At 35.6% G+C, this 25,201-nt stretch overlaps 1 protein-coding gene across 2 annotated transcripts in view; it reads right to left on the bottom strand.

Annotated features, from left to right (window-relative positions):
• CNTNAP2 (contactin associated protein-like 2) overlaps positions 1 to 25,201 on the bottom strand; it is a 1,033,702-nt gene that overhangs the window by 299,640 nt on the left and 708,861 nt on the right. For both annotated transcript variants that reach the window (XM_017822277.1, XM_017822284.1), the window contains one exon: positions 10,300 to 10,500. In XM_017822277.1, the coding sequence (XP_017677766.1) occupies positions 10,300 to 10,500 (201 nt within the window). The remainder of the gene's footprint in view (positions 1 to 10,299; positions 10,501 to 25,201) is intronic.

The following is a 25,201-nucleotide window of genomic DNA, read 5'->3' as shown; positions in this document are numbered from 1 at the left end:
CTAATTCCCATTAGAGAATCTACCATAATTTTTATGCCTCCCTGCCTACCCATGCTATTGCATTTACCTTGAGAGGATATCCAGACTTGCAGGAAACACAGTTTTCAGGTTACTCAGGGCATATCCAGGATGTATTTGGAGTACAGGGCTCTGAGGAGCGATGCAAATGTTCCTCGCCCTGACCTGAACACTCAGTGTTACTCCCTCTTAGTTCACAAACAGGTCAAACCCAGTGCCATGTGCCTGATGTTTGAGAATTCATTTTGATTGAAACCAAATTATTTTATAAATCAAAACACATCTTAAAATGAATGACTAAGAGAGCAGGGAGACTTATGAACATGAAAGATGACAACTTGAAGATGCCACTAATTTTACTGATGAAATACAGAGGCACGAGGAATAAAATACCAGCAAGAAGATGTTCACTACCCCACTCTAGTGAAATGTTAATAATCAGTCTTAATACTGGAGATAGGACTTCAGTAAGGTCCACATTGCCACCATTAGTGTTGCAGTGCATTTAATCTGAGAGAAATCTCAAAGAATATCCTCAAGTAGGAGAGAAATAATTTTAAATTTGGTTTTAAATTCTGATCAACTTACTTATCCGTGATTTTGTTAGCAAGAAAGTGTTGCTATTTTTCAGTCATTGACAAAGATGAGGAGCTGTTCTATTATCACTCCTCAGTCATAACTCCTAGCAAGGATTAAAAAGTTTGAGGGACAAAGGATCCTTTAATAGATTGAACTGACATGAAATTTTTTTCTGCATTTTTCTGTGTTCTCAAAATATAGATAGACAGTGAATTCTTGATGAATAGGTATACAGTAAAAGGATTACTAATGTTAGCATGCCATTCAAAAAACAATAAACTTTTTTTCTCTTTCTTTAAGCATTAGTTCATGTAGTTGCACTACTTTGAATAAAGTTGAACCTTGACAACAGTAATACATACATAAACATTTCTTCTTATTTTTCTTATGCTCACTGGAATCCATATAGAATACAAAATCCTAACAGTCAGCCCACAGAGGATGCCAAGTGATTTGACGTAATGGGTAACTAGATTACCTTTCTTTTGTCCAGATGTTACTAACAATATGAAGTCTGCATGTGAGTCCAAAGAAAAGTACACATTGGCTTTGGGATGCTGTAGGCAAACATGAATTGATTATATACGCATTTCTCATTGAAATGAGTATATTCAGTTGCTCCAATTTAAAAATGAGCCAAGTGGATGTTAGGAAGAAGTTCTGTGGGTAAAACCCTACCTTTATCAGAGGAAAGGCCTTTGGCAGACCACTCATTATCCTTCTTTATTGTTTCTGTGTTCACAAAGTCTTGCTGGTGTTACAGAGTTCCTGTACCTGAACATGATTGTGAACACCAGAGTTGGCCATCAGGTTACAAATCAAGGTGCACTATCAACCAGAGCAAGGGTCAAGATGTGATTAAACTTGCTCTCTACTTAGTATGGTAAATGTTGATCTGTATTGAGAACTAAGTTGTTGCCAGCAGTCCTCTCAGTTCCTCGTTACTGCTACATTCAAAAACACTTTGCACAAAAATTTTTAAAAAACAAAACCAAATAAAAAAATCCCTTACATTTGAGGATTTTGTTAAGATATTTTTAGATCTGTGGGTGAAAAACTGGCATTTACAGATGAATTATATGTCTGATAATTTTTTTTTGCTCTGTTTTCAATTTCAGGTTTTCCAGAAAAGAAATTGGTTCAGTATCTCTTCTAAACATTCTTGCTACTTGACACAGTGCTTTGCAAAAAAAAAAAAGATGAAAACACAGTCCATGCCATAGGGGACAGATGATTAAAAAGAAAAGAAGCTTTGATCTGCTACTCCTGTGTCATTCAAGAGTAATACCACTTTAAATACTATTAAGATTTTACAAAAGCATATATGAAATCAGATTATGTTACAAATATAAGAGATTGAGACAGAAGAAAACATCAAAGAGGAATGAGCAAAGGGGAAAGAGAAAAAAATCTTAAAAGAAATTTTGAAATGGACCTATGTTAGCAGAAAGCTAGTTCTAAAGGTAGTGGGAGAAAAGATTCTGTCAAATGGCGTATAATGTTTCAAAATACAAATTTTTTGTGGATGCAAAATCTTGGTACAATACATTCATTATAACTATTCATCTACTCAGGTACTTTGGTAAATGTAATTTTAAAAATAGCTTGGCAGATATTAAATACATCTTAAATTTTTAATTAGTAAGATCTATCCTTAAGTAAAGTGTATCTAATTACATATCTGTAGTTTAAACAAAGCATCATCATTGCTGTTGTGGCAATGCACAGGATCTTAAAAAGTTGCGGGTGAAACCCCACTATTGTGGATCGTATGTTCGCATTACGAACACGTTGACTAATGAAAGATTCCATCTACTTCTGCAAAGCAGTATTGGGGTACGCTTCCAATAGAAACCAGTAAAATAGGTCCTTCCTAGGGTAACTGAGAAAGCAGCATGTACTAACCAGCTGCCACTTTCTGAAACTCACTATAGTTTAGCAGCTAAATTAGTAACTGCTTCCAAATCTTTAGCTGCTGCTTCTGAAATGCTGGACTGCATTTCAGTCTTTTGCATCTTGTTAGCAGCTCCATCTTTCTCATTGCACTGGTCAACATATGCCCAGATTCAGTGTTTAATTTCCACCAGTAGATATGGTAAGCATTCTTTTTTTTTTTTTTTAATCTGCAGATCCATTTTCCCAGAAAATATGGTTATTGATTTTTTTAAAATCAATAAATCCTATAAATCAAGTGAAGTGAAGTATCTTTCCCACTCCTTATCCCAAGAATCTAAGAAAGTAATCATGAATCATTTTTGCTGGCTACACAAATTTCTTGAAAATAGAATTTACTGTCCATATGTCTTTTTAGTAGTGTTCTACCTTATGGAAAATCAGGGGTTAATCAGGCATCTTAGTCTTCTCACATTGAGTGATCTCACACAACAAAATATATCAAAAGATATATCGTAAAAGCATCTTGTTGAAGCAATTCCTTCTAAAAAGAAGTGATCACTATCTGGAGGCCCTCTCCTTCTATATAAATACCTATGGATATATGGATCTATGGATATAGATCTACAGAAAGAAATCTACAGGTACCTATAGCTTATGCTGCAGACACACACGGGCACAAAAATTCAAGGGGACAATGCACTCCCCTGCCCCAGATTATAATGGCAATGATGTTACATGAACCCGATTTTATAAAAGGTGGTATTCTTTGCGTACACACTAACCATTAGTGAAACTCTGTCCTCATACATATTCAAGCAACTTTGGCTGGTCTAAGTGACATTGTTTTAACCTTCACAAATGTAGGCAGACTGAGTATGAAATCATTGAAGGGGATTTATGAAAAGAATGGGTTACATTACAAAGAAAACATGGAAAAGTAGAGAAAATGCATGTGGAGTTGTTCATAAGGTGAAAAGGGAAAACTATTTCAGGCACTCTGTTTCAGAGACAATCCAGAAAAACATTTTAACAGATTGATTTGATAAATAACATCAAGCATGAATACATAAAAAGTACAGTAAAAAAATACTCCACCATACTCCTGGAATATAGAATCATAGAATCATAGAATCAGCTGTGTTGGAAGGGACCTTCTAGATCATCAAGTCCAACCCTTGATCCACTACCATATGCTAACAATCACACTATATCCATTCTTTAGATTCTGTTCATATATATTCTGCTGTGTTCCAGAGATTTATCTGAACTCCCTATGAAAAACCAGCATGATACAGGGGGTGGGATCTGGTAACATTGCTAACAACAAAAAGTGATTCTTACAAAGCAGTTCCAGTATTCCCAAACTCCATTTATAAACTGAAGGCTGTTTAAAGAGGCTCCTGAGAAGTAGAAAAGTTTTCAAATATAAAATTAAATACAAAAGTTATAGCTCAATGCCCCAGGCTGTCAGGTTAGAATGTAGGAAAGCCTCACTACAACCTTCAGATAAAGGGTAGAAGTCCCAGCCTCAAGAAATGAAACAGTACCATCTCATCCATGAAAACAGGGCAGGCTATTTTTCAGTAGTAATTGAACACTGGTCATCTTAAGGGCAACACAGGGCAATGAAGAAAAGACCACAACACAGTAGGAAAGTGCCATCCTAACTGTGTATTTTTAACTGTATTCTTCATATATGCTCTTCTTTATAACATGTTCATGTCAGGATAAGAATAAGAAAAACATACTCAGAGTAGTGCAAATGCATTTAGCATATGAGTGAGGAGAAATTCTTGTCAAGACATGCAATGATACACTACCTAGGTCCATTTTATGTGAGAAATTAATAAACTAGTCTGTTTTGGTCATTCATCAAGAAAGATAACTTTTCCCCAAAACAACCTGGGCTTGTGAAGAAGCAATGTCTGTGACCATTTCTGTGAAAACAATAACGATGAATGGTTTTAAACAGATTTTATAAAATATGATACATTATAAGAAGTGGAGAAATTATTGCCTTCCTCTATCTTTATTTTAAGAAATAAAGATAATGAATCTTTTCCCATAATAGGTAGAACACATTCACATAGAGACAGGGTATGAGAAACAGTTGTTTAGAACGTTTTGCTAGAACTGCAAAGTTAAAACTCTGATGCCCCACTTTTTCTTAAAAAGGCATAAGAAAGAAACTAGGGTTCACAGCACTTCTGTTACAATTTCCGTAGAGGATTTATAATATTCACTAAGCTTTTATCAACTACTATTATTTCTAACAAACAAACACCAAAGCAACATGTAGCCTTTTTCGTCTAATGATCCTGGATTAAGTCTAGTTCTTGCACAATAGCAATGAAAACTTGGAAAATTAGCAAAAATAGTTCACCAACTAAAGGAATGATGAAGAGAAAGTGAAACTAGGAGACTCAGTGATCACAGCTGCAAAAAGCTGCAAAGAAGTTGCTAAGAGAGAAGCAAAGGTGCAGAGCAAAACAAAGACATGAGAGAAGGGTGTGTTAGCAATGGACTGGAAAAAATGACCTCTTCAACTAACCGTTTAGTTGTCTAACTTTTACCTAAGAGGACTGGTATGTATTTAATGAGAAATATTTAGCACATGAATTATTGTCTTCTTCTGTTTTATGGCAACATGACAACGACTAAGTGAAAATGAAATCACCAAAAGCTGAAGGTTTCCACTTCTAGGACATGAGCATGTAGATCAGAGTGGAGCAAGGTCACTGTTCCTGCTTCCCCTGTGCTTTAAAAATTACTAGAAGTTGAAATCAGCTTTTCTAGAACACTAAGAAGAAGGGGTCAATCAATATTCTTAAGGTTGGACAAGATACAGAAAGCTTAGGGGCATGTTTTCTGAAAGAACATGGAAAACAGGGTGCTGAAGCAAGTTTTGGAGAGGCTCCCATTCACCACCATAGGACTGCAGAAATCCCATTCCTCTCTCAGACTCTTTCTGAAGAAATGTTATGAAGCAGGAATTATATTTGCAACTAGTGTTCTAGATCAATTAGTGGGTAGTGATGGGAAAGTTCATAAGTTCAGTAAGTTCTGATTTGGATGGCAACTTAGGAAAAAATACCATATTGCAATTTTTAATTTTGTTTTTATCTCAGTGTACGCATAAATCTTACTTCCTACTGGTATTATGATTGCTTTATTGTAACTAAAACAACCAAACATCAAATTATGTTTTCTATTTCACCTGTTAAACTCCCAAATTCATGAAGCTGCTGTCTCATTTCCTCCAGAGACAAACAGGCATGAAACAGTAATTCATGTACTGCAGTAACTCTGCTATATGTTTTTCATATGCTGCCTGCAGGCACAGTGAATAGGAATAAAAATTGAAACACAGCACCAACAGATCTTGTTCTGTTCTCTGTATCTATGCTTTTAGGTCCCACTCTCTGATTATTTGTTACAGTTCCTACAGCTCTGGGAAATGACAAGTGATAAGATATGACAAGATACAGTGAACAGAGCAGCCCACCTCCCTTCTTATTCCCAGGGTAAAAGGAAAAATGGAAGAACCAGCATGCTGTTCCCTCCCCATTTTGGAGGCAAAGATCAGTGGCCCATGGAAAATTTCATACCCAAGAAGTCTCATGTATGTGTTATTAGGAAGTCTCATGAAAACAGTGGATGAAGATAATTTTATTAACTACCCTTTTGTGTTCTATGAGTATATCCTATCACTATTCTCTGTATAATTTTGTTTCTTACAGCGAAGAAGGGAAGTTTATTTCTATAAGAGCAAAATGATACTACATACCACATTGCCTTTTCCCCCCTTGTTAATCAGTGGGCACAAAAGAACTTTCTTCTATCTCCAAGTTGCTGTTTGCAAATAAGGCAAATGTCCTATCACCTGCCATACCAACTGGACATCAAGAACTTAGAAAACAAGCTTTCTGCACATTCTCAGTACTAAACATTATTATCCTCTCAAAATGGAAGTTTCCAAGGAAACAAGAAGAAAAGAGGACATGAGAAATGCAAATATAAAAGAGAAAAACGAAACAAAAAGTCTGGTGTTTATTATTTTTCAAATTACATATAAATGTACATTTTTATTAGGTTGCAATTATGATTCATGGGCTTACTATTTCATTAATTTTTTAACTGCAATAGTTACTTGAATTACCAAGATTAAGCCTCTCTCATGATAATAACTGCATATTCACAAAGGAATTCCTATTCTAAGAAAAAACATATGATCTAAATAGACAATATAGACAATAAGAAGCATCAATCTCATGTTGGTAATAAAAATAAAAATTGTTACAATCATAGAGGAAATCTGTATCAGAGTCAGGATCCCACTGCAGGATCCCTGCTTGAAAATGGCTTCCTCAGAAATTTACAGTGTACTGATAGTTTTGCTTTTCATTATGATAACATGGTGTATTTTCAGCAGATGTTTCTCATTTTGAACTTTCTGAAGAAAGTCACCAAGCTATCTTGACTAATTTTGTTTTTCTGATGATCTTTAGTTAAGGCTTTGAAACAGACCCATAGGTTTGAACGTAATTTATAACATATTGGGCTGTGAGTTCAAAACAAACAAAAAATATCCCAAAGTCAAAACAGTAAAGGCAGAAAATTGCGCTTCTGCATAGCCTTTGCTTATGACTAGACGCGAACTCTTCATTCCGCTTTGAGAAGATAATTGAACGAGATGACATCCTTCAGTGTCTTCAAACCTGAATTATCCTAGAGCCTTATGACATTCCTGTTTCCAGGAGTGTTTCCAGAAGTCATTTATGACTTAATTTACATGAAACATCTTGTTACTATCTTCCCTCAGACTACGTGGAAAGGCTGTGGCATTGTTACCTGCAAAATCACTCCCAATCCCTACTGTCAACAATTATTTTAATCTGTTTGGTGGGATGTACATGTTGTTTTGCTTGGAAGAAAGTCCATTATTAAGAAAAAAAAGGCATGGACCTGAAGCAATAAAGTCCTAAAGTCTAAAAGTCATAACAGAAGAATGAGAATTCTTAGTTTGTACAGACTACTTTTGATGTATCTCTCTGAAATCACAAGACAATGAGAATTCTCTGACTTTTGTGCCTGCAGCCAAAAAAACTCCACAACAAAACAGGTTTATTAATGTGAAGACTTTTCTCAAACACAGAATTTCTATGTAGTTTCCACTTCATACAAAAAAATTATTTAAGCTTTTATTAGTAGCAGAACATGTATTTGTGCAATTAGATATACTTTTACCTTGCCAGGAAATGCACAACTAAAACCAGCAAAAACTATAGTTCATTGATGGCTTGTTAATTATTTGCCATTAAAAGATCAATAAACAGCTTGGGTCCTGATTTGTTTAAATATATTAACTGAGCAATTTCTCCCTGAGAAGGAATTGTGTTGTAAAGTGGTACGATCCCCAGGAGATGAAAAGGTGAAAAAGTTGAGTTGCTGAACTGTCTTCTCCATTTTCTCAGTTCTCTTTGATGCGATTTAAAACAAAAAGGAGCTTTCTATCTTAAGTGGTTAGTTAAACATCTGGAAGGTGTAAACAAAAAAGTTTCGACCTAGAAAAGCATCTATGGTCAAGGCCAGAAATCCTGATCTCATCCCGTGAAACCTAGAGAGGTTTTACTACTGGCTGCAATACCACCAGGTTCTCATTTTCCAAGAAATAGATAAATGTTGATTTTTTTAAAATTTCTTTGTGTGGGCACCATACTGCAATGATTTATACAAAAAGCTCAGTGGTGGAAGAAGCCACATGAGTACTTGGAGCTGTGCTGTGAGATGAATAGGGTGTCATAATATATTCAGCAAATATGGCAATCCTCCAAAACAGAGAAAGGTGTGAAAAATTAGTTCTTTGGTTTAGAAACCATAGACTGAAGCCAAGAACACATAGAAAGAAAATGGATTGTCCTTTTCCCCACTAACACACAAATCACTGCTGTTCTATGTGTACAAACCATTACAGGTGTTATGCAAACACTGCAGTGTAATTTTTTGTTACTGTCTAGGTTAAAATAATCTGCCTTTGTTGCTTCTTTCTCTCACTTAAAAGGAAGAAATAACACGTTACAGAATACCTGTGGAAACTCACTTTCCATACCAAAAAACTAGTTTCTAAGAGAATTTGTTTTTCCATAAAGAAGTTTAAAACATGAAGAAGGAGACAGCTGCAAAGGATGCTCGCAAATTTCTAAGAACCTTAAAAATGCAAATAGCTGGAACTGATTATTTCCTTTAAAAATTTTTAGTAAGTTATGCTGCTTAATTGTCCTTCTAAATCTAGGGCAAACACCTGCAATTATGGTGTATATTTATTTTATTATAATATACATATATACTAACAATCACAAATTGGTCCGGAAATAATAGTCTTATACATTTCAAGAAGAGGAATCTAACACTGTACTCTGTGTAAACTATGAGCTTTCTAAGCACATTATCTCCAGCTCCACTAACAAATAAATCTGCCTTCTAATACCTGCCCAAAGATACACCCATATACAACTTTTCTGAAGTGTATGCAAGTAGGGAGCTTGTATCCATCAGCAGAATCTAATCACAATATTTCTAGTTATGAACATGATTTAGGATCCTATATATTAAGGCTCAAGAAAGAAGAAATCATTTTCCACAGTGCAGAGTCTCTGTGCTATGCTAAATTGAGCAAAATAAGAGCAACAGAGACAAAGCACGCATTAGAAAAGTTAAAAAAACAATATGAAGGAGGGAGAGGGAGTAACAAGCATTACAGTGGCTATTAACTAACGGAATGCTTATGGAAATAGGAATAAGATGCACATGCATGCCAAATGAATCCTTATCTATAGCACCATAAGAAAATATATCAAAACAAATTCATGAAGAGAAGTACCCTAAAGTAAGCATGCAGCCATGAAATTAATCTGAAATGCATTTGGATTGCTCTTATAACAATGAACTCATTTCATAATCATGAAAATGTGTTATATGTTTCCACTTATAAACCAGTCTTCCCTAAGTACCATTAAGATTTATTTAACATCAAAATCTATTATACACAGTTAGAACATACATAAAGTATTAGATGCATATTAAAAGGGTTTTTTAAATGGAATTCCTTCCTTATGTGCTGCTTTACTAATTCTGGAACAACTAATACTTTTGTCTTTATCACTTACAAGTAACACTTGTTGAGGAGGCATATACAGAAAGCAGTACTAGGACTGTTCTCTTCCAGTAAAGCTACACAGCAAAAGAAGAAACTTATAATAAATCTACTTGTAGGTAACAGAATATCATTTCTTACACAATTACATTACTGACCATGACAGTCCCTACAATGTGTAAGGCATCTTATTACCCAGAAATACTCTGTGTTTAAGAAACTGTTTCAGAAATATTAGTGGGAAAATTCCAGCCCTTATTCAGTCAGTGCCCTTGCTGCTTGCAGCATATGAAAACTGACAACCAGAAAAACAGGATAAAGTTCAAAGCAATTTTTCAATGCCTCTATTGATTAAACTTTAAAAGTTACCATGTTTAGCAAAAGCCTCCTGCTTTAAGGAGCAACAGATCTGAGAGAAGAACACAAAAACACATAGTGCAATAAAAATCATTTTAGTAGTAAGCAAACAGACAATTTTTAAAAAGAAAATAATGTCTTCTGTATTTTTAGCTATTTAGCTCTTTGTCAACTTTAATGAAGGAGAACAAAGAAGTCTGTTCAATGAATGAACTAGTCTAACAGCAATACCTGTTAAATTGTTCAGAAAAAGTTTTTTAACACCATATTTAGTGGATATCCCATTCTCAGCCTACCTGGTGTATTCAGCAGCCGGGACATCTTGCAAGAGTAGGAGATAAACTGCTCACAGTATTCAGCACTACTGGTAATGGCAGAAATCTGGTCCATTGTTGCACTGTAGTTGAGCTGCAGTACAGATAACTTCTCCAGGCTGTTGCCTCCCACAGAAGTCTGCATTTGCAGATCATGGTACACAGTTGTCCATACTTTATCCTCTGAAAGAGAGGGGAAGAAAGACAAGACAAGAACTGGTAAAAGACAGGCAGTGGAACTAAATCAAAATAAATCTAGGCCTTTGACAAAAGATAAAAATGTTCTGCAATATATTTTTTGAGGTGGTAGTGAAGAAGAAGAACATTGAATGTGAAAAATCATCATGTGAGAGTATAGTTCCAACAACTAAGAACCCGTGATGGGAAAAGACTCTGATCACCTTTATGAAAAGATAATGGATATACCATGTGAGGAGTCTTCCTTGAACAAGGAACTGATGCTAATAATTACATATGGAACTAGTAAGTATTAATTTTGATCAGAAGGACACAAGGTTGATGCCTTAAGGATTCAAGGTCTCTACGTGAAGAAAATTCACTGTCATGATAAATTCCTGTGGGCTGGAGAGCAACACTGCTTTGTAGTAAAGTAACAACAAGGATGCACCAGATTCTTATGTGATTACATCATTTAACGATTAATACTGAAAACAATGCAGTTTATCAAGGTTTCCACATTTTTTAACCAAGCTGTGTTCCTAGGGTAAGCCAAAATTAGTGTTTATTGAGACAAATATTTCTAAATAGCAGCCCATATGACTTTATTGATTCTGTTAATGGTACAGATAGCAGCTCAAGAAATAATGGAAGTAGAATGGAAATACAAAGCTTCTGTGTAGTTGTGAAAAGACACGAGGAAGGATGACCTAATTTTGTTGTTAAGAGATACAGCAGAACTGGCCAAATCTTTCACCTCCAACAACCATTTTTTGCAGGCTCGTACAAAAAGTGTATATTATTCAGCCTAAATAGGGTCTGTATGCATTATATTGCTTTAAACTACTGAACAGCAAGTCACTGGAAGTGTTACTGTGTACCATTTGTCAATAGTTACCAGAGAAGATTTAAGATAAGATATCATAACAATGAAACAACACACTCCATACTCCTCTTGTAGAAAGATTTGTGGAAGTTGGAAGGTAGTTTAGAAAGGAAATAAAGAAAAGGTACAGAAACTTTCCTGTTATAGGCTAACCATTATTTTTTCTTAGATGGACATTCCACTGAACCAAAATGAAAAAAAATATTATCTGAGTAAGGCATAGGGTTTTAAAATGAAAACAATGAAGAGTCAGTCAGTATTAGTGATATTGCCTTCCTGTAAGAATACTATTATATCACTTAGGTGTGAAAAATTTTCAAATTGAATTTGACTGCCTACTACTGTAAAAATACACTATCTCAGTTGGTATTTACTACATATATTGTCCATCTCACATAGACATGGAGTGAAATAGGTCAATTAGTCTCTGTAAATAAACCCCAGAAAATTCTCTTTTCTCTATAGATTACTATGTAGCATATTACCATAAAACTTCCTAGAACTGCACCAGGTTTTGTCAGTAATATTTTTCATGTACAGTACTTTCATATTTTACATTGTTTTTCTGTTTCTCTTTTAAATTTTCTGCTTTATATCCTTCTACTACTAAGGGTCGAGTCAAAGAAATGTGTCTTGAAACAAGAAATATGGGACCTTAAAAAACCATCTGTAAGTATCTATCCTGGTGCCTTGAACAGACTTGCACAAAAACCCAGTTTCCTAAATGAGTCAGCCAGGCCTTTGCCCCAGACAGTTCAGCTGTTCCTGTAGAGCAACACCATTGACCACAGTTGTCCTTCCAGTGATGCAGAGACAAAAACACACCATTCTGCTAACTTTGCTGTATTTATCACAAAAACAGATTCTCCAGGGAGTTCACCTGTCAGCTTCAGAGAATACTAATTCACCTGACAGATGTGCCTTACAGCAATAAACCCCGTAAAATGTAGCGCATAATAGTATGTTTTCAGTTGTTCTATGTAAATGTCATGCCTGTTAATAGAAATCTCCAAGTAATTCTAAAACTTGTGGCCTGATACCACACTATAATATTTTAACTACATGTAAACACTTTGCCAAACTGAGACATATTCAGAAGTGCTTTAGTACTTCTTCACCCCGTTCACAGAAATGTGCTGCCATACCCTGATGAGTTTTGGTGCAACTCAGAGTAAAGTTAACTTTCCGTGTTACGATTATTCTTATCTCCATGACTCCGTCTTATGTTCCAGTCTTAATTTTTACTGCATAGTGTCAGACTATTTTGGATTATACAGAATCTTGTGGACCCATGTGTTTGCAACTGATATGGTGTAAGTCTTTCTAATCAAATGTTTGGAGATAAGGTAAGCAAAGCAGACGAATCCTCCACAGGGAGTATGCATCACTAGCCAAATGAGATGAAATTCAGCAGGTGATGCAAGATGGTTATTATTTTAATATTCATATATTTAGTCCAAAGCTCTGTATAAAACTCAATAATATTCTTGCACTGAGACAAAAAATATTTGAAAAAAAAGCAGGGGGAAGGAAGAACAAGAATTCTTATTTCTGTATTTAAGAACGGGAATTCTTATTTCTGTATTTCTTTAATTCCACTCCCAAGTATCAAGAAAAAATTTATAATTGTCCCCTGTCAAGTTATACAGAGAATATAACACAGTGTTGTTGAGAGCCTGGGATGCAAGTTTAGTGCAGATTCATTTCCAAGAAAGGCTTATACATTCACTGACAGAAATGTCTCATTTTTCGCAGAAAACATTGTACATATAAGAGCTCAAAAGTGTTAGTAAGGAATGTACTAGGACAGTTAGAGACTCATACTGGATTTCTGAGCAAAGACTCCTAGACTAGCCATTAAGAGAGACTAGGAATGTCATTAGCAATAGGAACTCTGTTAAGCATTATATCTAAGAAGGGATTCCTTTATGGACAGTAGATTCTAGCAAATGCAGCCCTGACGCTTCCCCTCCCACTTAGGGAGTTCCAAACTTTATTATGGCACACTGTATTAAAGAAGATAGAAACATATTCTTGTCAGTCAAATGTATCCTCTAACAACTTCAGGATCATTCTGTCAAAGTACAAGTACTTCTAGTGGGTAAGAGCTTGATGCACCTTGTAATGTATCTATTTATCAATATACATATATGTGCATAAAGTCAATTACTACTTCTAGAAAAGCAACTAAGTCTTTTTTTTGCTATCTAAAAGATGATGGGAGAGTGGTTAGGATCCAGATACTGGAAATAAATGTAGCTCTCAATTCACTTGCAACTAATTTGTGGATAGTCTGTCTCAAATGACTGATAAACATGTTCAGCAAGCTGGTTTGTCCAAACTCTGGAAGCTGAATGGCCTGTGCCTGCAGGTCAGGCACAGAGAGAGTGTGGAGGAAAAGTTGGGAGCTGTGTACAGGAAGGAAGTTCTTTATTTGGGTCAAGGATTTTACACTCTTCACACATTTTCCTTATTTAACTGACTTATGGATCAAAACTGTACAATATGACAGGGTCTTTCTTTGACTGGAAAAACAGATTGACAGTGTAATATGGTCACAGTAAAAAATCCATCTCCCCTCAAAAAAAAGCAGACTCCTGCATTTCATACATTTATACATCTGGGAATGGCTTTAAGATGTCTGGAAAGGCTTAAAGGAGAAAGTTGCCAGAAAAATACCATATCTATTGAGTGTTGATTACAAACTGCTTTTCCCATTAAATCTTAATAATTTTTTAACATGTTAATTCTTCCCATGGAAACCAGTTAGACACTTATAGCATGAAAATAAGGCCATCATGTTCACTTGTGGTTCCAATTTCTCCCAAACTGCTTGTTAGTTGAGACCATTCTTGAGAAAGATTGAATTAGTAACCTACTTGCAGCCAACTTCCCTTACAGAAAAGGTAACACAGATAGTTCACACTATCTCAAAGACCTGTATCATCACAATTTATGGCATTATTCCCATGTAGCTGAGAACAGGACGCAGTAGGCATGGTTAATATGTAAAAATCTGCAAGAAAAGCTACCCTTTATTTCTGTCAATAGTACACAGAAATCTCATTTAAAGTACAGGGAAGTGAAAAATCTGTCCTAGTTAACTGTAATTTGATATATATTCCTGGCAATTACAGTCACCACAACACTGGAATGAGTATTCCCCTAGTACACTAGCAGTTATTTTAAGAATGCATGACATATGGCGATTGCTAACCACAAGTGTTTAGAGACAATTTGTCAGTCACAGCTGTGTATATGACTTCTGCATAGCCAAACACACCTATAAAGAGCAGACTTCACTTAACAATTATAATGCTGTTAAGCAGCATTTTCTATAAAATATTTTATGTGCTTATGACCTAAGTTATTCAAATTAAAAATAATAATAAAATGAATTAATGTTGAGTAGTTATTAGTAATTTAAGGTTAATGATAATATTCTCATAATGAATGTTTCTTTTTTGCAGACATATTAGCAGGAATATAAAAGTTAATGTTTAAAGGAAATCAAAGCATGTTTTAAATTAAAAAAAATGCAATAATATCACAGAAAAGAGTGTAAAAGAAAATTAAGGTAAAGGATAGTGAATAAAGGAGGTTTTTTGCAATATTACATGCAATTTACTGGGGGTTGTGATGGTGAACTTCTACAGCTTAGCCCACTATGTAGTGTTTTATTTGAGGCTGGTCAAAATACCCTAGAATCCAATAAATAGTCAAGTCAGCCAACGGAAGTGCTGGGATTGGCCTTGAATATGAAAGTCATATAGAGCCACAGAAGTTTGGGAAATGACATGTGAGTAGAGCAAAGCAATTATGTAGCAGAAAATTTGATGTTTATGTAATAATAATAATGGCCAGTCTTCGCGAGCGAAGATTTGGGAAAGGTCATTAACCCTTCGAGCCTGCGCAGTGGATTTTTTAGGTGAGACACAGCGTGCGCTGAACTGAGCCCACCCTTTAATCCTGAGGTTCATCTGCCGGGGCCAAGCAAGCTTGGACAGTGGCAGTGAGGGTCTCAGGACGTAGGTTTGTTTAGAGTGACCTTCTCTTAGATGGATTGCCTTACAGGGCTGACGAGCTCCATCTGCCCGGGGGGCTGGGAATCGAACCCGGGTCGCAGCGGTGAGAGTCCTGCACCCTAACCACTAGACCACCAGAGGCCAGTAGAGTTCACACTTATGGTCAATCTCGTATCATTAGACCATACAACCCAAAAGACTTCTCAGTTCTGATGTAGTGTAAGGAGCTAAGCTGGATAAAGAGTTTCTTTTGATATCATAGTAACATTGAGAAGATAAGAATTACCTGATTTGCTGACCTGACTGAAGGGTAGATTATACAAACATAATTAGCATCACTGCTAATTCCATTAACTGCATTCCAGTTTTGCCCAAAGTTAATCCTATGTACAGATTTCAATGAATTTTGGATATATTGAAATTTGGAGCAGTCTGCATTATTCCATTATCAATGCATTGTAAGAAAACCTGATCTTTAAAAGGATCACTTAAAGACCCACTAAATGCTTCTTTGCTTTATTGTAAGAAAATGAGTTACTTCTGTAGTGTCAGAAAAGGAATTCTGCCATTGAGATGAGTGCTCTAAATTTGATATGGATCCATTATTCTTGCATCATAAACAATGTTGTTGAATCCTAGTTTTAAGTGGACAAAAGAATTCAATGTATTTTTGCAATAAGCTGGTTTATGTAGTAAGATAAACCAGGAACATAATGTATACACTGAAAATATAACACCTGTCCTGCTCTGTCCTCTCACTTCCAATTGAACCTTTCATATTTTAAGACAAGAGGCTTTTGCCTTCAGCAGAAGAAACTGGATACTTCCCATACACATGGAACTATATTTATATATATATAAATCCTGACTGGATTTATTAGTCTGGTACTAGTTTTCCCCCTGGAGAACAGAATACCAACACTAGCTAATTGCTAACACTTCAGGAAGATAAGGGTCTCCAAGATGGCCACTCCTTCATTCAAATGCATTTCTTCTTAGATTTTTTTTTTTTTGGTGTTGCATAGTGTGTTCCAGTTGTACAAGAAAAAAGATATGAAAAAGTGGTTCTTCCATTATTTTGTTTTTATCAGGGAAGGGGAAGTATAATTATCTTTCAATAGAATGCAGAAAACCAGTAACCATAGATTCTTAATGGAATTCATAATGGTTTTCATTAAGAACAATCTAATTAGATCCAAACTGCTAATACATGTGATGCAATTATAGAGAAAACAGGTTCCCTGTAATTCAGTCTGTACATTACTCTTTGCTGAAGCAGTTCCTCTCCAACAGATAGACATTACAGTAAGATTAAGTTCCTTAAGATTTTTTTCTTTTTAAAAAGGGAAATGACCTATTGTTTCCTTGAAAAGACATTAAAGTGACATAATTTGCTTTGCTGAAAATACCTTTCAATTGCAATGACTGGCTTACAGTCCTGCCCATTCACCAGTCCTTTTTTCGCTAATAAAAAGTGAAGTAGTTAACTAATAAAATAATCAATAGTTATTAGTAACGATTCAGTAATAAAAAGCAAAATGAAATTTAAAATTTCCTTGATCACCACCTGTCCAAATGATCAAATAAAATATTTGATTTGATTCAAGTGATTTTTTCCACATCATATCCAACATATTTCATGGTGGTGCAATAGTATTTAACACTATTCCATTGACTATCTTTCAGATACTCCATTTCTCCTGTTGAACTTTCCTCACTCATTTGCTTAGTGCTCAGTCAAAAAAGAAAACTTTCTTCTGACAAGCAAGTTAAGTAATCTTTGGTTGTAAGGTAAAACATACATAGGTATTCTTCCCAAGAATGCCAAGGCAGTTGAAGGATTAAAAAAAAAGTTTTATTTCAGATGCAAGGACCACTTTTTTACGATGGTGCATGCATCGGGCCCCAGGAGCAAAAGGCAAACCCACTCCTCCTCCTCGGCTTTTTATATCTTCTCTCTCTCTCCTCCTCCACTCTCTCTGGCCCAAGGAGGCCTTGTGCCTGTCTGCATATATGTTATCTCTCTGCATACCAGAGAGGAAGGTTGAGAACTTTTCAAGCTATGCAGGGGCGGGGGAAATCATTGAAATTGCCTTTGAGAAAGAGCCATCACCTAAGCAGAAAGCCTTCCTAGTAAAACAATTTCTAGTTTCTGAGGACAAATTCTTCAGGAAATATATCTGCTCCTACATGGTAATGATGATTAACTGGAAATAAATTTGAAAAATATAATGCTTGTATTTCACAGATACTAATATGTTTTCCACCTTTTAATTTAATCTACAGTTATAGTTATCACTATTAGAGTTTTACTTTTTTAGCATTGATGGAATTAAAATCTTAAGATATTATTTTATTAAATATTTTCAAGAAATCAGAAAAGTTTTATTTCTCAGGAAAAATAATCTGCTCTCTTTCTCCCTCAATAGATCTGTGGTGGTTTGTTTTGATGGATGCGGTTGCATGACCTAAAATTTGGCTGACAGCTTTGACAAATGTCATCCTGTATGAGAATACTTTGGTTCCTGATTGCAGTCTCAGAGAAGATGTTTTTGAGAATACCTGAGCATATAAAATAATTAATATTCTTTTTCTGACCGTCATTATTTACAAGTCCAAAAGAAAAAATTGCAAGTCCACACCAAGGTTCACGGTGTGCTCTATCCATTAGCCATAGGCAAAATAGACAGGATGGAAACTTTAACCCTCCAGCTGATGGGATTTCTCTTAGATGGCTGTCTGCCTAATCACTGACACAATAGGGGCTAATTACTTTTCACCTAAAATGTTGCTGGCTGAGAAGAGTTTTATTCCAACCCTCTTCCTGCTTGGCAGGCTTATTTGGCATGAACTTGTAGGAAGACTAGCGAGGATCAGTGGTCTGTGCTGATGATCTACTATACTACTGATACCTCTCTGTGTCTTCTTTAAGCTGGCAGTGCATATTTGGGATTCAGATAACATGGAGGGATGGGATAGTCAGCTGAAAGCTCAGTGAACTTAAATGTAAGGCAACATCTATGACAATGACAGCAGGAAGTAATTTCAAGGTGTAATAAAAATTATGATCATCTTCATCTGTTGCTGGGTGCTCTGCATTTGTTGTTAACAATTAATGCCTGTGGGCCCTATTGGATTTCTAACCAGTGTCTGACAACTGCATTGCATTAACGTTTAGGAATGGGTTTTGTTCACAAGTGTCAGCCTGGACATCACGATTTTTACCATCATCAGTGCATTTATCCCTTCAAATTAGATTACTGCAGTGTATTCTATAATATGCTGTACTACAAATCATTCAAGAAACTAAACAAGACAGCCCATTTAAAAGTGGACTGCTTCTAGGGAGGATAAAAATTACTATTGTAATAATCTGATATTATGAGGTCTCCCATTTTATTTTCTGATAGGAGCCTAGTTGATGTTGTTGAATTGTGTGGGATGGTAACACAACAGTCATTAGCAACATGATTAAACTAGGCACCTTTTGCAACAACATTGTAGACACATTGATGTATATAATTGATGTGGAAAAAATTACAGTAGACAATATCCTTTTCTCCCTCCTTTTATATTTCTTTCTAAATGTGTTTTTATATAAAAGTTTAAAACTTTATGTAGCAATTTGAAACTGATTCTGCTATGGACTTCAAAGGTGCTCCAGTTGGGTTTATGAAAATGAAAAAATGTATGTTCAATTGAAGTTAATGAGTGTTTTGACAATCTTGCCTGAGATTTGCAAATGTCAAATTTGCGGTAAAGTTACTCTGGTGATATGAATTCTATTGCCTTCATTTTACTAATATATAAAGTGAGGCTTAGATCAGAAAAAAATCCAATATTCAGGGAAAAAAAAGAGTAAATGAAAAGTGTTCTTATGAACTGAAATCTATTGAAATCAAAGTCAGTGTGTTTCTTAGTCTGTCTAGGTGTGAAATAAGATCAATCAAAAAATTTAGTTCAAACATTCCTGCACTCATTTTCTCCTTCTACTCCTTTCATTCCTTCCTTTCATTTTTCTTCATCAAGATAATAATGAATCTTCAAATTTAATTACCAACTACATACCCAATTGGGTATGTTCCTTTTTCACTTGAAGACTGTCTTCTGAGGCAATGAAACCGTACACTTCCCTTGTATTTACATAGTTTCTTTCATAACAACTCAGGACAGAAAACTTTACTTCGTGAACTTACTCTGATAGTGAACAATATAAATTCATAATATTTTAAATCTATATGTAATAGATAAATCAGATGCTTTACAAGGTGGAGTAGAAAGAAGTGACCAAAATAAAGTTTTCAGGGAAACAAAAGTTGCCAGAGAAGTAACACAACTTGCTAGAAACCTGAGAAGACATTAATTAAGTGGTAAGAAAAGGATGACTTCTCTGAAATACTAGACATGATTTCAAACCATTCAACACAGTTGTATGTAAAAAGCTAATGCCAAGAGTACCTTGAGAAACAGAACAGAGAGCGCTCATACCTTCAAAGGAAAAACACTGTAGCAACAGAAGTTGTTACGCTGAAAAACGGTGCCTGGAGGGGGGGAGGAATCTAAATCCAATTTGGGCCCTAATGTCAAAAATGACTTCATGTGGGTGTTATTAGAAGCAAGAGTTTAAGAATAATCATATATTGAAAGGAACAATAAATAATGAGGCGCAGTATAGCCATAAGAAGGAGGACTCGGATCATTTAAGTGCCTGGTCTAACAGATGGCAATTGCAGTTCAGTTTAGATTAAGGAACATTAAAGTCAAGAATAAAGGACATAAAAGAATTAACAGTGTGGTTGTTTTCAGCACTGTGAACAGAATATGGGCAAGGGCTGGACACTTTTTTTTACAGTTCAATAACTGAAAAATTGACAATTGATTCTATGTTCTGAGGAGTGGTCTCATATATAACCCAGTATACAAATGGAAAGATCAAATACATCTCCTTAAAAGTGTCTTTCAGTTTATTCTAGCACATCATAGGAATATATGCACTTAAAAAAGAAAATCAGCTACTGCCTGAATTTTTGTTTTAGAAAGCACCATAGCACAATCATTTAGCTATGATCCCAAACAGGGCTTCCTAGAATCACTAAAAAAAGTAACACAGTTTAAAAATATATATATTTCAAAGGGTATCCTAAACAAAAGGGCTCTTCAAAACTTTCACTATGTTAGCTTGAATCATAAGAAACCATCTCCTGAGTTATCCTGGTTGACTTTCTGTTCTAATGGAGCGGTAGAAAGAAGACTAATGCAGGTCTCAACTGCTACCACTAAAGAAACCTTACCTTTTGTTCTTTCAGCAGCTTCTGACTGCTTGAATCCTCAACATACTCTTCACTGATACAACTTAGTTCTCTCAAGTACATCCTGCACTCTCCTCTCATATCCTGCTATCCTCTCTCCATGGGGAAAGGAATATAGTGTGCTGAAGTGGCCTTTCTAATTATTGCATCAGTAAACTGAATGTTAGGCAACGTCCTGAAAAGACATTTTTATTTTGCTTTCAGACAGTGTCCCTAGATTGGAGAATTTACAGTTCTAAGTTTTCATAGACATTCTTGGTAGTATGTAATAATTTCATCATTATTCTCAATCATATTGGCCACACATACTTAGGAAACCTATTTGAAGGTTACGGCATAAACTTAAGCATATTTTCTTGGGGCATCGCCAAAGTAACAAACACTATTGCTATATGTAGTTTAGTGTACCTTCTCAGGACCTACACAACCATCATTAAAGCACCCTAACTCATTGCAGAGGACTCTATTTCCAGGGGAAGGAACAGAGTGCTTTTATACAAATGTTTCTTTTAAGGAAATACAAATTCACACTTTCAGAAATTCCAACTATCCTTGCAGTATGTATGTGTGAAAGCAGTACCCTAAGTGCCATTTAGCTCAAAGGCAGTGCTGTGTAGAAACAACACTCTAAGAGAGCCCAGTGCTGTACCAGCTGCCTCAGTGGCTTCCTGCTAGCAGATATCCAACAGATTCTTGCTCTTAGAAAATTCTTTCCAACATCAGCAGCCATAGGACTCATGAGAAGAAAAGCAAAAATGTGTGTATTTCCCTAAAACTGGTGCTCCTGAATATTTTTTTTATGCCCCAATATAGGAATTAGAGCATACAGAAAACACCACAGCATTTGGAGAAGAGGGTGGCATATGTGAAAATGAAGATGCTTTTTTACTAGGTCTAATAATGCTTTCCTTTTCATTGAAGGCTTGTAAATACTATCCCATACACTCCAATAATACTCAGAAATATAACACTATTAATAAATTTAATGTTTCATTATGTAGAAGTGATATATTTTAAATTAATATTTCTGAGATGCTGAAAAATTCATGATTGTGCATAATTGGGTTTTGCAGCTCAAGTCCAATGAATAGCTAAGTGTTTTGTTATATCTTTATCTAGTGAAAGATACATTACACTGTCTCTGCTCCTACGGAGGTACCAAATGTATACAGAAGCCATCCATTACAACAGCTGAGTACTTTAGAGCAATGAGAAATATTATTTACAAGGAAAAACCTTTATTCACATGGGTGATTGATATTTAGGGGTTATAGAGAATACCACACCGTATCAGGAAAAGTTCCACATATGGTCAAGTCAATTCTGGCAAAAGTTGATTATAGCTTACCCATATACTTCAGCATGCTTGGCCTGGGCCTACCCTTTGGCCTCTATCAATGATTCTTTATACATGCATAATCTTTTCTGCTGGTAAGTATGCACACATTTCATACAGCTTTGCGGGACATTTAGCTGTTTGACCACATTTTATGTAGAATTTTAAATGATTTCTCCATCATTATATAAAAAGATGGTGTCTGGAATAAAATAAGTAAACCTGAAGTGAAATTATCAACTGTAAAGGACATAATTTAGCAATCAACTAGTTAGTTAGTCTTCAAGTGCCCACTCTAGTTATTAATGATTTTGTTATGTATTTTATTAGGTTTCCCCATATTTAATAAATAGAATGTGGATTTCTTTGAAGAAAGAAAAACTATACTTCCTTGTATATTAAGGCAGCCTCTGATTTCCATAGGGATCTCCAAGAATAGAAAAGCATTAAACTACCTATAGATCAAGTTAAAATAGTGGCATTCGAGAGGTCTATGAAGTTCTTTTGTTCATCAGACATATATATTTACACATGTATACACAGTTTTAAAATTTGCCACATTGTGACAGATTATTCTCATTGCTTAACTGCTGTTATTATCCACTACAGAAGGTGAATTACATCAATTGAATGCTGAAATTTTATGAAGACTACTGACTTTATTGCATTCTGAGCAGCTGCAAAAATCCATCTGCTTGCAGATTACCAAATGCAGGTCTGCAACTTGCATAACTGACTATGCATATTTATTTCTTTCATTCTATTACAACAATTCAAAATGCGCGCACACACACACACAAATTTTGTGCATAAAGAAACCAAAACTAAACTCAAAATTTCCCCAGTTAAATCAATGGGTCAAAGGTTTCATTCCACTCCTTTCAAGGAGACTTCTCCACTAATTAAGAGGGGAAAGGGAAAATAAAAAAGAGGAGGAAAAACGCCAGGTTCATGGTGCACTGGGTGAAGAACTGGCTGAAGGGCTTGAAGGGTTAAAGTGAATTAGGCTGGTGACCAGTCCATTAGTGCTGTTCCTCAGGACTCAATTCTAGGGCCAGTTCTGTTGAATATTTGCATCAGTGATCCGGATGCAGAAGTTGAATGCATGGTTAGTGAGTTGGTGGACAATTTTAAATTAGGAGGTGCTGTTGACTTTCAAGGGACAAGAGGCCTTACATGGGGATCTGGATAGATAGGAGTAGCACGAAATTCGACAAGAACGAATGGCAGGTTCTGCCTCTGGGACAGAGCAACACCAGATAAAAGTCTAAAACTGAGAGAGAAGTGGCTGCAGAAAGGGGTCTAGAGGTGCTGGTTGTCAGTAGGCTCAACAGCAGTCAGCAGTTTGTGCCCTAGCAGCCAAAAGGGCAAACCGTGCCCTGGGACGCACCAAACACAGTACAACTAGATGCTCAAAAAAAGTGATTACCCTGCTGTATTTAATGCTGGTGTGGACTCACTTTAAGTATTGTGTGATTATAAGCTCCCACCACTTCAAAAGGATATTAGGGTACTTGAATGTGTCCATAGGAGGGCACCAAAGCTGGGGAATGGGCTGACAGGCAGGTACTCTGAGGAGCAGCTGAGAGCATGAGGTTTGTCTGGTTTGGAGAGATGGAGGTTGAGGGGTGACCTCACTGTTCCCTACAGCTTCCTGAGGAGGGGAAGTGGTCTCCAAAGTGAACAACCACCAATGTCTAAAGGAGAGAACATGAGCAGTGTTAGTCTCTGTGCCCAGGAGGTCCAGGGATCTGTCCCTTCTCCTGGCGGTCATGCACTGGATGCAGCTCCTGGGTGTCCTTTTAAAGTAATACGGACATTCAGACTATGTAAGTAAGGGGATTTGTACTGCATATGTTGCTTTGGATGTGGGGATGTCAGAGGTGAAAGAAAGGCTTTTGGTTCCCTCTGCATGAACTTTGCACACATGTACAGAGCATGTGGGATTTGGACATCATTCCTCGCCAATGCACTAACACGCCTTTAGTGAGGTCTTTTCCTTACTGAGGTTTCCTTAGAGGAAAGAGTAGTATGGACAATGCTGTTAAAACCATGCTTTAACTTTTGGACTTTTGGTCAGCCCTGAAGTGGTCAGGCACTAGATGGGTGTCAACTATTCTAATCTATTCTAAAAAGAACAAACAAACACATAAACCTAACAGAAATAAACAACCAAACAAAAAACCCAAAACCTACAGCAAAAGGAGCTCATACTATCACAAAAGTACTGCTAATAATGGTAACTTCTAGTACTCAGGAAACTATTTCAGAGAAGTCGATGCTGCAACTCAAACATTTCAATAGAGCTGAAATTTTCCTATAGTGTAATCTACTGAGTATCTACTTAATGAGTAAAACTTCACTAAACACACAGTTTGGATAGTTGAGGAAATTTATGACAAGATAAAAGTCTTCCATCATTAATCCAAGAATTAAAAGTAATCTCAGTTTTTAGATACAAAACTAGTTTTCAATTATAGTATTTTTTTAGCCCATAAAAATGGATCAGTTCTCAAAAGTAAAGCCATTTATGAAAAGAACTTTGCACAACTGGCTTTAAGATGTCAATACATAAATTCAGTGAACACTAAATTTATCAAAAATAAAAGGTAAAAAAAGGTAAAAACCTTCTAAGAATTTCCTAATAATGGAAAAATCTTTGCAATATATAGAACAGAGACGAACAGTCCAGTTTTCTTCAAAATCTATTTTATTCCAGCCACTTGGAAGATATTTACTCAGACATAAGAATATGTTGCAAATAAAAAAAATAAAGATCTTTCTATTGCTTTTCTAAAAAAACAAAGAAAAGCAAACAAAAAACTCAAACCCATAAAAATTATCTATCTACAAGAAATAAAAAATGAAGTAACAAAGCAAATTTTTTAAGTCACAAAGGACAAACCATTCTGAGAGAACTATCTCAAGACATTCAAGGATTTAAATTTACTTTTCTTATTTGCTCAAAAGAACATAGATAATACTGACAATTTCTCCACACGAAATCTCACTCAGGAATGTGAAGAAATAACTTACAGATCATATGAAGCAAAAAATATTATTGAAAAGGGAATATGAAGACACTCAGTACTGATGTTGGTATTAAAATATTAGTTCAAAATACATTTCAACCAAGTGCAACAACTGAGTT

Source organism: Lepidothrix coronata, unplaced genomic scaffold (assembly GCF_001604755.1).
Source record: "Lepidothrix coronata isolate B3197 unplaced genomic scaffold, Lepidothrix_coronata-1.0 Scaffold3, whole genome shotgun sequence".
NCBI lineage: Eukaryota > Metazoa > Chordata > Aves > Passeriformes > Pipridae > Lepidothrix > Lepidothrix coronata.
The sequence above is the reverse complement of the archived record's forward strand: the minus strand, read 5'-3'. Positions and strand labels throughout refer to the sequence as shown.